Source organism: Sparus aurata, chromosome 14 (assembly GCF_900880675.1).
Source record: "Sparus aurata chromosome 14, fSpaAur1.1, whole genome shotgun sequence".
NCBI classification, from domain to species: Eukaryota; Metazoa; Chordata; class Actinopteri; order Spariformes; family Sparidae; genus Sparus; species Sparus aurata.
This window is the reverse complement of record NC_044200.1, coordinates 17,989,069-18,001,467: the sequence shown is the minus strand read 5'-3', so window position 1 is coordinate 18,001,467 and position 12,399 is coordinate 17,989,069. Positions and strand designations below refer to the sequence as shown.

General features: G+C 41.3%; 2 protein-coding genes across 19 annotated transcripts in view; both read left to right on the top strand.

Moving 5' to 3' along the window:
* The window catches only part of mybpc1 (myosin binding protein C1), a 28,128-nt gene extending 27,019 nt beyond the window's left edge, over nucleotides 1–1,109 (top strand). For all 18 annotated transcript variants that reach the window (XM_030439493.1, XM_030439492.1, XM_030439491.1 and 15 more), the window contains one exon: nucleotides 241–1,109. In XM_030439493.1, coding sequence (XP_030295353.1) covers nucleotides 241–338 — 98 coding nt within the window. In that variant the 3' untranslated portion in view covers nucleotides 339–1,109. The remainder of the gene's footprint in view (nucleotides 1–240) is intronic.
* Nucleotides 1,110–2,099: 990 nt separating this feature from the next.
* chpt1 (choline phosphotransferase 1) lies at nucleotides 2,100–12,094 on the top strand. The gene is made up of 8 exons (XM_030439497.1): nucleotides 2,100–2,555; nucleotides 4,661–4,808; nucleotides 4,935–5,076; nucleotides 6,974–7,058; nucleotides 7,494–7,625; nucleotides 7,715–7,873; nucleotides 8,679–8,804; nucleotides 10,441–12,094. The coding sequence occupies exons 1-8, from the start codon at nucleotides 2,316–2,318 to the stop codon at nucleotides 10,555–10,557; spliced, it is 1,149 nt and encodes a 382-aa protein (XP_030295357.1). The 5' UTR covers nucleotides 2,100–2,315; the 3' UTR covers nucleotides 10,558–12,094.
* The last annotated feature ends 305 nt before the right edge of the window (nucleotides 12,095–12,399 follow it).

Genomic DNA, 12,399 nt, shown 5'->3' with positions numbered 1-12,399 from the left:
ATTGCGCCCATGAGCTACTCCTTTCCTTTCTTACTCCGCCACCTTTCTTCTCTCCTCTCACTCCTTATCCAGAGTTGTAAACTCCTGGCCTCTCTTCTTTGCATTGTGTGCGATCAGCCTCTTGCTCTTCAGCTTTTCTCCTCCTCTCTTTTGTCTTCCTTTCTCTGTCTTTCACCCCCCAACATCTGCCTCTGCCCCTCACAACAATATTATAAGAGAGTTTCTCCTCTTGTCCCTCAGGAGGCTTCACCTTTTACGAACTCATGCAACGCGGAGTGCCCCTACACCTGATTGACAAGTATATGAACGAGTCCAAGACTGTCGAGCAGGAGAAGTAAAATCGGACAGAGTGCAATGAGAGACTTTAGCTTTGCAGACATGTGCCGCCACCAGTGATCCTCTTCTCCCACCTACTGAGGTCAGCGGCCTGAACGTGGAGGGATGGATGATGGAGGGAAGGCGGGACTGTTTGAGGGAATGAAGGGGAGGGTGTACTGGTCTGTGGTGTGGCATGCTGTGTGCAGGTTTTGGAGCTAGTTACCATAGGAAATAAAAGCCAGTTCGCATCTTTGTCACCCTCTTGTGTTTGAAAGACTGTGTCAGCTCAGATGCATGTCAGCAGTGTTTTGGTTCAGTGTGTAAAAAAAAAAGGGGGGGGGGGGGGGGAATAGACATGCAAAGCACAAATAAATCACAGTAACACAGTATTTACATGTGGATTCTTGTCGGGGACTTTTGCTGAAGGTGGTAATTTATTTCTGGGGGCTGTAAGAAGGGAAAAGGGAATGTATAAACAAAGGTTTGGTGTTTGTATGGTGTGTCAGAACTTCTATATGGAAAGAAAAAATATAAATAGATCAGAGTAATGTTGGATAAATGAATGTGTAGACCCTTTCAAGTTAAAATTCACATTTCACTCATTTTGTGTTGATTATTTACGTGTAATAAGTGGCAAAATGTAGAGGTTTACACAGAGTCCATAATCTGCATGACACATTATGCTTTTTGGATTCATATTGGGCTGGAGGCTTGATGCTCGGTCATGTGTGCATGCATTTATCTTTGTAATTATGTCTCATGGATAACAATAAAAAAGTAATGTGGAAAAACTGTAGTGTTTTTAGGGCTATTTTTGTTTGTATCACTTATGAATGTTTAAGTAAACAAATAAAGTTTGTATACAGAGAAAATAACCCAATAGATTGATTATGGTGTACAAGGTGGACCAAAAATGTTGCTTTCAGGCACAAACAATTTATAAGACATTTTTTGCGAACTTGTCAGTCGATGCTTGGGCACTTATTATTGGGCCTTTATACATAAATCAATATCTTTATATCAATCAATTAATTCTTAATAGCCTAAAGTAATTCAAACACAAGTACACAGCATTAACTGTTGGTGATGTTGTCAGATTGTTAAAAGTTTCAATTTAGCAATGTTAAAGATAGTAAGAAACAACTCATGATTTTGGCCTGGACCCATCTTCTATCCAAGTTCTGTAATAATCTATTCAGCATTTTTTGCTTAATCCTGTTGACAAACCAGCTGACAAATGGACATGGATAAAACATTTAAAAAAAACACAACCTTATTGGTGAAGGTAGTAACAGTTAACTAAATACAATTACGAAAATCAAATACTATGACAAATTTAAAGGGACATATCCATAATTATAGACCTGGTTTCCGGTTAAAAATCTGCAGAGGGGTGGGGGGTTTACTGGGGGCACCCATGACCTTGGTATTTCTTGCTACGGCCTTCAACATACCTTTGACCTAAATATACCACTACAGTTTTAATTTTAACACTATGATATTATAATTTAAATATGACATAATTCCCATATGTGGAAAAACAAGCTTCTCAAACAATTTTTGCATCTTTGTAGTTTAATTTTACCATTTATTTTTACGCACCAACTGATATAACTGTCCTGTCATTGCTTTACCTGGCTCCATATCGCCACAACACCATCACGGTAGCTTTAATAAAGCACATTTGAGGATTAAACAACATCGTAATTCCCATAAATGTACCTTCTTTTGATTTAAACTTCCCGGTACGCCGCCATATCATTCCCTTCCGGTCCGTCGCTTCCTGTCGAGACGCAAGTCGATCAGAAACGTACAGGCTATCGACATCTCATGGTTCCGCTGTGGAAATGGCCTCGTCTAGTCACCTAGCTATAAATGCCAAATGAGCTGCTGTGTTTTGCAGGCGGCCGAGAGAAGATAGCCCCGCTTGAGCCACCACCTGGGATTATTGGGAAGTTTTGTGACCGTAATTTGAGGAGTGACTAGGCAGAAAAACAATGCCACATTTCCTGTGGCCGGAGCCGCTGTCACCCGCTCAACTCAAGCGGTTGGAGGAGCATAAATACAGCGCCTCTGGTCGGTCCCTGTTTGAGCCACCGTGTCAAATCTACTGGAACTGGCTCGTCCAGCAAATTCCGACATGGATCGCACCAAACACTCTGACTATAGTTGGACTGCTGGTCAATATCCTCTCCACGGTGGTGCTTGTGTATTATTGTCCCACGGCAACAGAGGAGGTGAGTAAAAGCGACCTTGGCTAAAGTTTCTACACCGAGACTATCCCCAATTACGTGCCCTTCCCTGGTATGGAAGGAACGTCAGTCCTGCATTCAGAAATTGCGTAAGTTAAAGTTGCGTGGCCACTTGGACCAACTTGTCCAGCTCCATAGCCATAGTTAAAGGTATTTCCCGAATGAGCAGTTTCTTCTCGTTAATTCGGCATACATATGAGCATCACAGCTACTAATATTTTAGTAACATGTACATTTCTTTAATATGGTCGCGCTGTTGCAGTGTGCTGTAACAGAAGATTCGGGCTAAATCAAACAAAGTCACCTCGGAAACATGACTTTTTATGGAAGTATGCACAGATTTATGTATGACAGTGTACGCCGAATTTGAGACTGTCTTCATGTGATTGTTGAAAGATCACAAATCACAAGAAGTCACGTTTAAATCACCCAACACAAGCAAGGACGTTTTTAAACGGTCAGATTTTCAGCGGAACAGTCGTGACATCGCCACGCTCTTGGAAAGTTTACAGCTTTTTACGTGTTGTTGTCTGGCCAGGCTCACGTGATGTGGTGTTGTTGATGGCAAAACACAGCAATTTGAAGGAAAATGTTCCTGTTGTTCAGTGTGCTATAATAGAGGAGGCTAACACTGTTGAATCATTAGAAATAGCATGGGTTAACATTAATGCTTACACACCAGCAACAAACAATACATGTTTGGATGACTCAGTTTCTGTAAAAAGGCTCCAGATCCAGTTCCCTCACACACAAACCAAAGACTTCTGCCACTACAGTGACAGGCCTTGCACCACATTTGACCTATGATCCACTTATGATGTGTCATCAGGTCCACTGCGGTGCATTGGCTTGAGCAGGAAATGCATAGGTGTGTGTGGTTATCAGAATATGTCCAGTCCAGCTATGAAAACCTCGCATCAAAGTCCACAGTCCATGCACCCTGCCGACACTGTCAAATTCCACGAGTGCAAAGGCATTTCACTTGCCCCTTTTCATTATTCAGAATTGAGTCAAACCTGGCCTTTGTGCCCTCTACTTTGTGGACTGTGAAGGTATGAAAGTTCCCTCCCTGCGCAAACAAATGCATATTGAAGGCGATTCATTTGAGCCAGTGGACAGAGTGCAGAGTTCCCCCCCTCCCCCCCCGGCGACCTTTGTGATAACCCTAAACAAGCAGCCCCTGTCTCCACCAGTCCACGAGGCATTTAGGAGATGGACTGAGGAAAACAGCAGGGTCTCTGAATATTTAGGACAGCATGGGATTCTTGATCTCTCTGAAAACACAAGACTATCTTTGTCTCCCTCCCTCACACACTCACACAAACACACAACGACACACACACCACACACGCACACTGTAGTGGTAAACACACAGTTGGCTTGCTCTAGAGTCCAGATGGTCTACAACCTCCAACCTAGTAAGAGGAACTGAGCCGCACCAGTCAGCTGGAATCTCTCTCCTTCATCATGCTTTAAGTGCTAAAAGATGCATATGGTGTGTTTGGATGGTGAGACACTAAAGTCCGGTTAATAATCACAACAGAAATACGAACATTTTAACTTTTGAACAAACGGTATCCTCTCAACCAGCACCATTTTCATAAATGCATACAGTTTTTAGACCACATCCGATGTAAAATGAGACTTCATCGGCTCTTGTATAAGATTTACTGCATTACCTCTTAATTTTCGTGCATAAGATGTCATATTGATATCTTAGATAACAGATTAAAATATAAACACGGTCCCAATTAGTGAGCTGTCCCTGGCTTTAGTGCTGCAACTAAGTACTGTTGTCATTATCAACCAATCTGCCGATATTTGTCTTGATTCATTGTTTTGGCTGTAAAAATGTCAGAAATTAGTGGGAATAGTTCTTCATAGTTTTCCAGAGTCATAGGGTCTTTGAGGGTTGTTTGAATCATAAAGAGAGTCACTGATTACTGTTCTTTGATTTAATAATTGACAAATGGACTGATTGTTTCAGCTCTACTTTCGTTTTCTTTTGTGTGTTTTTGTTCAACAAAGTACAAGGCTGTGGTTCATCTTGTGATTAGGGATCCTTAAATGACGTGTTTTTCCACCTCTAGGCTCCAACATGGGCTTTCATCGTGAGTGCCCTGGGCCTGTTCATCTACCAGTCTCTGGACGCCATTGATGGAAAACAGGCCAGGAGGACAAACAGCAGCTCACCTTTGGGGGAGCTTTTCGACCACGGCTGTGATGCCGTCTCCACAGGTGCGTCACTTCTCACTGTACAACTGAACCCAAACTGTTATTCTCCGTTTTTTGCACTAATGGATCAGGGAAAGTGCTTTCATTTCATTTTGTTGTCCTCTGCTCTGTATTTCTTTTGTCCTTTAGTCTTTGTTGCTGTGGGAACATGCATTTCATGTGGAATAGGAAGATACGATAACTGGATATTCTTCTGTGGTTTCATCGGGATGTTCATGTTCTTCTGCGCCCACTGGCAGACCTACGTGTCCGGCACCCTCCGCTTCGGCCTGTAAGTCACACATACAGTAGTGTCTGCTTTTTCTAATAATAATGCAGATGCTGTTCTGCTCCTATATAACTTTCAACCATGAATGGAATGCTAAACGGACCTACTGGGCAAAGGTCCAGAGGCATAAGGTGTCAGGGGGTTCCTAGGCCAGAGTGTCTATTTCAGGGCTACCCAAAGTGGAGCCTGCAGACCACAGTTGGCTCGCAATACGGTTTGTTCCACTGATGTTTCAACCAAATAAATAAAAAAAGTTGGCTAAAAATGTTTGTTTTTTTTTAATTATAAATCACTCTCATATTTTTGTAATATAAAACACTCTATGCATATGGCAGATCCTTGGTCTATTTGAAGTGACTGTGACTACAAAGAGACACAAAACTAACACATGCAGACACAAAACTAACACATGCAGACACAAAACTAACACATGCAGACGCAAAACTAACCTAAACAGACACAAAGAGATACAATAGTATCACAAAGAGATACAATAGTATCACAAAGAGACACAAATCAACTACAAAAGGACACAAAACAATCGCAGAGACACGATACAACTACAAAGAGACACAACATGTCTACAAAGACATACAAAACAACTACAAAGAGACGCAACATGACTACAAAGACATACAAAACAACTACAAAGAGGTGCAACACAACTACAAAGTAGGGGTGTCAACGTTTACAATTTTTTCTACACGTGTAAACGGGGCTTCTAACCGACGTATACCCGGTTACACGTCGGAGATTTATGATCTCTTCTATCGCAGTTGCGGTAGCACCGATGCCAGCAGCAGTCTCTCCCTCCAACTTGTTCGGGTGTGTCCATCACAGGTGGTTTAGCATGGATCCCGTGCTGTTGTTGTAAGCCAACTTTGCCTGACATAGCCTACACTCAACTTGATTTCCACTGGCAGTTTGTTCAAAAAACACACAGTGCTCCGCTTGTTGACCGCCGCCATCGTGTCCCCCAGTCAACTTGAAGTGAAGTGACGTGACGCGACACTGGCTGTGGTTTTTTTTGTTTGTTTTTTTTTATATATATCAACGTAACATTGTGCCCCATTCATCTATTATGTATGCGGATAACTGCACTAGTGGGAACATTTAAGTGTATAGTTAGTTAATGTTATTATCTGAAGCTTTCAGGTAACATTATCTTACTTTCACTTTTAAAAATTGCGTCCGTCCAATTTTCCTTCGGCTGTCGGTATCAATTTATAGCGGGTCGGCTCTGGTACGGAATGTAATCTGTGCTACTGTCGGAAAACGGGTCGGATGCGGTGACCAGTGCAGGACTCTAGTCTAAGTGACCATTTTAATCCTCTAGCCAATTATCAAGCTAAATATCCAACATGCTAGTTAACGTGAAAGACTGCGGTGGAAGACGACGGTAAAATATTTCCACTAGATTTATTTATGCCTGAATTTTTAAGGTGTGGCGGCTTTTATTTTGCCGTGGCGGTGCGCCACAGTAAATTACATGTAGAGGAAACCCTGAATAGTGTATATATATTGATGAGAAATGAACGAGGAGGAGGAGGAGGGGAAAAAAGACGTGTAAACGGTTATTGATTTTTCTAAACGGTTATGATTTGTTATCCGTGTACCCGTTTACACGTGTAGACGTTGACACCCCTACTACAAAGAGACACAAAACAACTACAAAGAGACACAAAACAACTACAAATAGATGCAAAACAATCATAAAAGACACAAAACAAACACAAAGGGGGACGAAATGACTACAAAGAGTTGGTGTCTATTTCAATCTTTGTGTGCAGTCTGTGCCAAGGGTCCCATCGTCTCACAATATGCCCATACTGTCAGCCCTTTTTATATTGTCACTCAAACTGAAGGATGGTCACACTCTTCCTTGTCCATTTCTTCACAGGATTGACGTGACCGAGGTGCAGATCGCCATCATCATCATGTACGTGATGTCGGCTTTCGGAGGCGTGGCCCTTTGGCAAACCACGGTAACTGAGAATGTGATATTTTGTACAGTCACATGTACAGATAGAGAAATCCACAGGAACACTTTCATTTCACCTTGAGTGTGTTTTCCACTAGTTTTCACACCAAACTTATTAGTTCCTAGATTTTAGTGATTTTTCTAGTCTTTAAATAGAGTTTGTGTTTTACTTTTACTCTGTGCTGCCTTTGGAGGCTTCACTTAACATCACATGAGGGAAGTGAGAAGGTAAATATGGGTAGCTAACGCCATGGCAACAGGTCATCTATACGACATGATCTGGCTCAAAAAGCTGATGATGTCACCCGCATTGTTGTTCGCTTTGCCCTCCCATCACGCTCGGCATGCCTGCAGCTTTCATGTTAGCACCATGTTCTTCTTGCTACGAGGAGGATGCTTCAGGCCTTCGCACTAATTTGACCATCATGTGTTTCCGTAGCTGCCCGTCCTTGGACTGCAGCTATACGTCTTCCCCATCCTCGGCATCATCGGAGGGGCCCTCTACTCCTGCTACAACTACTTCCACGTCATTTTGAACGGAGGTGTTGGCAAAAACGGCTCCACCGTGGCTGTAAGTCAACGTACACGCTTTCACACCCGACGCAAAGTTTCCTGATATTTCACAGCTGCTAACACATTGTGATAATGCTGTCTGTGTAGGACACCAGTGTGCTGACTCCCGGTTTGCACATCGGCCTCATCCTCACCCTCGCCTTCATCATTTTCAAGAAGTCATCCAGCCACCTGTTTCAGCACCACCCCTGTCTTTACCTGCTCACCTTCGGCATGGTCATCGCAAAGATCTCCAACAAGCTGGTGGTACGTTCATCTTCTCTCATGGTTTATGTATGTATGTATGTATCTATGTATGTACAGATCATCCACAGACCTTGATTTGAGCCGTCTTCCTGTAGGAACTATTTTACTTCACTACTTTACTTTACTTTCATGAAACTACACCTGGAGAAGGAAGATTGCATCTACTCATGGATGAGAGGCGTGACAGCAAAGGATGTAAACATAATGGCGTCCTCCTTGGCTGAACCGTAACGCTAGCTAGCTTATTTGTTTATCCTCTTGTCCATCAGTAGATGAATGCTTCCTTCCTGTGATGTGGTTGGTGGTGTTTACGCCTTTCAAAAAGATTTCCGGCACTCTGAGCACCACAAGCAGAGTCCCATCTCGTCGTATTTTTAATCGGGAGAAGGCAGACGCCTCTTTGGCTGATGTGTTCAAAACTCAGAAAATGTATTTTTAATTTTGGGGTGAACAGTCCCTTATTAATTTAAAGCAGCAGTGATCCATACAGAGCTAGTTTTCAGACTGTAAACACATTTAACATACATACAGATACATTCTGACCCTAAATTTGATCGAAAACTAGGTTTGATTTCAGGAAAACATTTTAAGGATTTCAACTTTAATCATCTTAAATAAATAATCTCTGCACCGTTTTATATTTAACTATATGTTCATTACATGCTCCTGTTGTTTCATCAGTGTGAACCCATTTCAGGCTTGCTACGTCTGTCGTTTCCTCTGTTTGTATTCTGGTTTATTCAGTTCAGAATGTATTTAATCTGTGTTTTCTTTCTTTCATGTTAACCTCTGCGTGTGTCTGTAGATCGCACACATGACCAAGAGTGAGCTGCACCTCCCGGACACGGCCTTCATCGGCCCCGGCCTCCTCTTCCTCAACCAGTACTTCAACAGCTTCATTGATGAACATATAGTTCTCTGGATAGCCATGGTAAGATTTCATTTATAACAGTAGCAACAGTTCCTTCTCTCTAAATGGGGTGCTCCACGGATCGAATACTTTGATCTCACACCCTTAAATACTAATCACTATAATCAATCACACCTATTTTACTATCATCAATAAGGAGTCAAGAGGGTTTTGACAGATTGGCTTGTTTCCCTTTTGGCATTAAACTGATGAAAACCTCCATCTCAATACATATTTAATGTAAAATGCTCTCTACTGTGGCTGTTTGGATACTGTGGTGTCATAGAAACTGTACATCAGTGCGTCATGAGGCTGCACCGCGACCCACCCAACAGACCACAAACCATATTTAATCCCTTTTTTTCTAAGCCACACTTTTGTTCCGTTACATTTTCATGACAGCTTAATTGAGCCAGGCGTGGAGGCGTGCAGTTAAAAACTTGTAGGACAGGTGAGGCTCGTTGGATAAACGTAATTGAGTCAGTGTACACGTAAGCACAGTGGTTTTCTGTCCTGTGCGAGGGACTCTGAGCTGTGCTGGTTTTCAGGGAGTAACTATAGCCGCGGTTCAAGGTCCAGGTCACAGTTTGTTTTAGAACGATGAACTGACTTGAAGTAAACCCTCCTTTCACATTTATGACCTGTGTTATCTTGCTTCCAATGTGGGTGATCAGCTTTGATATGAAAGGATGAACAAGGGCGCTGCTGCAATGAAGCAATAAAAACTCGCTTTATAAGCCCATTGAAGACGTTTCAACAATTAATTCCACTCTGTTTGATCACACATTGTATTTACTTATCATAAGATAACTAAAATACAGTAAAACGTAGGAAAAATTTAACTTAATCTTAAAAACAGATGCTACATATCTGCTATTATATTAGCTGTTGGGTTTCTTCTGACCAAAATTAAGGTTTAATTGGTCAAAATAATGTTTTGTTTACTGGGTGTGTGTGGGAAAGTTATACTTGTGCAGACAGAAACGAAGAGGTCCTCAGGGTCAGGAGGAGCAGCTAATGCTCAACTGAACAATGTGTGACGTTTATGGTGCATTCATGTGGTGTTGGAAGAATGAGTTTCCAATTGGGTAAATTCACGTGAACGCCCCCCTCAGGTAGAAACTGCGACTTGCTCCAACAACTTGGTGACCTTGACATCGCATAAGCAGAAACATGGTAGTTCAAAGTAAATGTCTAGTAAATGTCTAGGAACGTTTTAGTAATAATTTCAGAATAAAAGTCCACATTTGAAAAGTAAAAGACTCAGCACTGCGACTGAGTAAAATCAGGCAAATGAAAGTACAGAGAATAAAATAAAATAAAACAGTAAAATAGGAAAATAAAAGTGTTGGAGTCAAAAAAGTACTGCTTTTTCTTCTTCCCTGTGTAGGAAGGGTGGGTTGTTTGTGCACAATTAAGGTTTAGTGGATTGATGGTTGTTCAACAGGAAATGGCTCTGAATAAGGTGGCCAGTGAGCCTCTTAACTGGACAACAACAGAGCACTTTACAAAAACCCTGAGCACCTCGAGTGTTATCGATTTATTAATTTCACCTTGCCTCATCTTGTTCTTTACTGCTGCTCCTGATTCTTCACTTCTTCATTAATGCAGTTGTAGTACAGTAAATCTTTGTTCCATCCACTCCATCTGTCTTTAGGTCCTCTCTTTGGTGGATCTGGCGCGCTACTGTACGGGCGTGTGCCTCCAGATCGCCTCCCACCTGCGCATCCGAGTCTTCAGCATTACGGCGCCGCGGGACGCTCACCGCGACTGACGGCTTGCCCGGCGGGAGGAGGCGGGGGGAGACGCGGATCTCTCCCCGCTCTTGAAAGCAGACGACCACGAGGAGACGACCTCGACCCACAGCAGCCTGGACAAAGTGACCACTTCTGATTAAAACTGCCTCTCACATCAGATGGAAAAAAATTAAAACCAACTTCAACAGTACAAACCAAAAGAAAAGAAAAGAAAAGCATGGATCTATTTAAAGGAAAATTCCCTTGGAATTCCTCATTGGCTGAAACAGCCAATCATTTTTAATTTGAACATTAAGTGCATGTGAATAAAATTTTAGATTTTTACATCGGCAATGCACTCTTTACTCAACTCAAATACCAAAATAATTTCTTTAGCAGGTATGTTATAGTTTGGGCAGGTATCAGAACGTTTTAGTCTGATAAGATTCACAGACGTGTGTCCATTGAGCGGGACTGTCGTATATTTAAGACGCTTAAATATACCGGAAAAAAACCACAGCTGCTCACTTCGATATATGCCCAAACTAAATGGATTACCTGTTGAAAGCTTCCTTAATCATTGTCTTTTATTTATAAAATGAATGTGACTGAATCTGACGTGAATCAGGGGCTTGAAAATACAGATTTAAAAACTTTTTAAATGACCTTTAAAACCTCATAATTTCCAATGAAGTTTGCAATGTGGGCTGGCAGGTATGGCTACGTGGAAGGGTTGACGGTCTGTGTTAGTGCTGAAAAATGACGACAGTGTTTTCTTCAAGGCTAATCTTACAAAACACCTCTCTTAAAATTTGTATTGCCTGTTACTCATCTCATCCTTACAAACCTGGAAGTTAAAATAAAACCCACCTCACGTTTGGCCTTTTTTTTAGATCGCCGTCGACTGATGAAGCATTAACACACGACTCGTTCTGCTTTCTCTGTTCTTCTCCCTGAAGGGCTAATTATTTTGTGATTGTACAGAATTCAACTGAAGACGCCTTAAATATTTGTGTTGTAATTACTGTTTAACTTGTGAATATTTAAAACAGCTTTGTACGTTCTCTTTTTTCCACTGAAATATCAAACCAGATGCAGCAATAGTGATAAAGCGATGCTACTGGAAGGTGTTTTTTTTGTTTTTGTTTTTTTAAACTGTTCACTCATGAAGTTTTATCACATATACAAATGTATATTATGTATAGGTGAGTGATTGATTTGGTTCTGGAAGATTTGTTGGATTTATCAGTAATTTTGTAATTATTGATTATTACTGAATCATTATTCAGGTTCATTGGGATCAAAAGGGAAAATGAATGGTTAAAAAAAAAACTGTTGTATTCTTGAATTAAGTTTGGAGAAATAAACTGATCTTCCTCTCAGTTTCTGCGTCTGCAGGATCATGGACATCATAGAGGGGCATGTCCTTATGTATGGATGGACTTTGGAACTATGCATTGAAATGTAAAACTTTGATTTCAACACCATGTTGCACTGTTCAATAACAATACAGTAAAACACCTTTGTACTAACAGATATGAGTGGAAAAGATTGTAATAAAGAAAATATTTTTCATGCGATTTGTCGTCATTTTCAACGGTGAAAGAAGTTCTCAAATACTTCAAAGTCTCAGCATCACAGTGCACAAAGTGAAAATCATACAGTAGTAAGAGCAGAAGTGTGAGTGAAATGTGATGACGCATAAAAAAGTGCTCAGTCTGCAGAAAAATGGCAATTGTAGCAGATAAACTGTATTTTACTGTTGAGAGAAGTCGCAGCGGTACAGAGGTGTATTGCTGCCATGACAGAAAAATAAAGTAAGATCAGTTTTGCATTATAACGTGAAAAGATTTAATGCAATTTTCACATTATTAAAAATA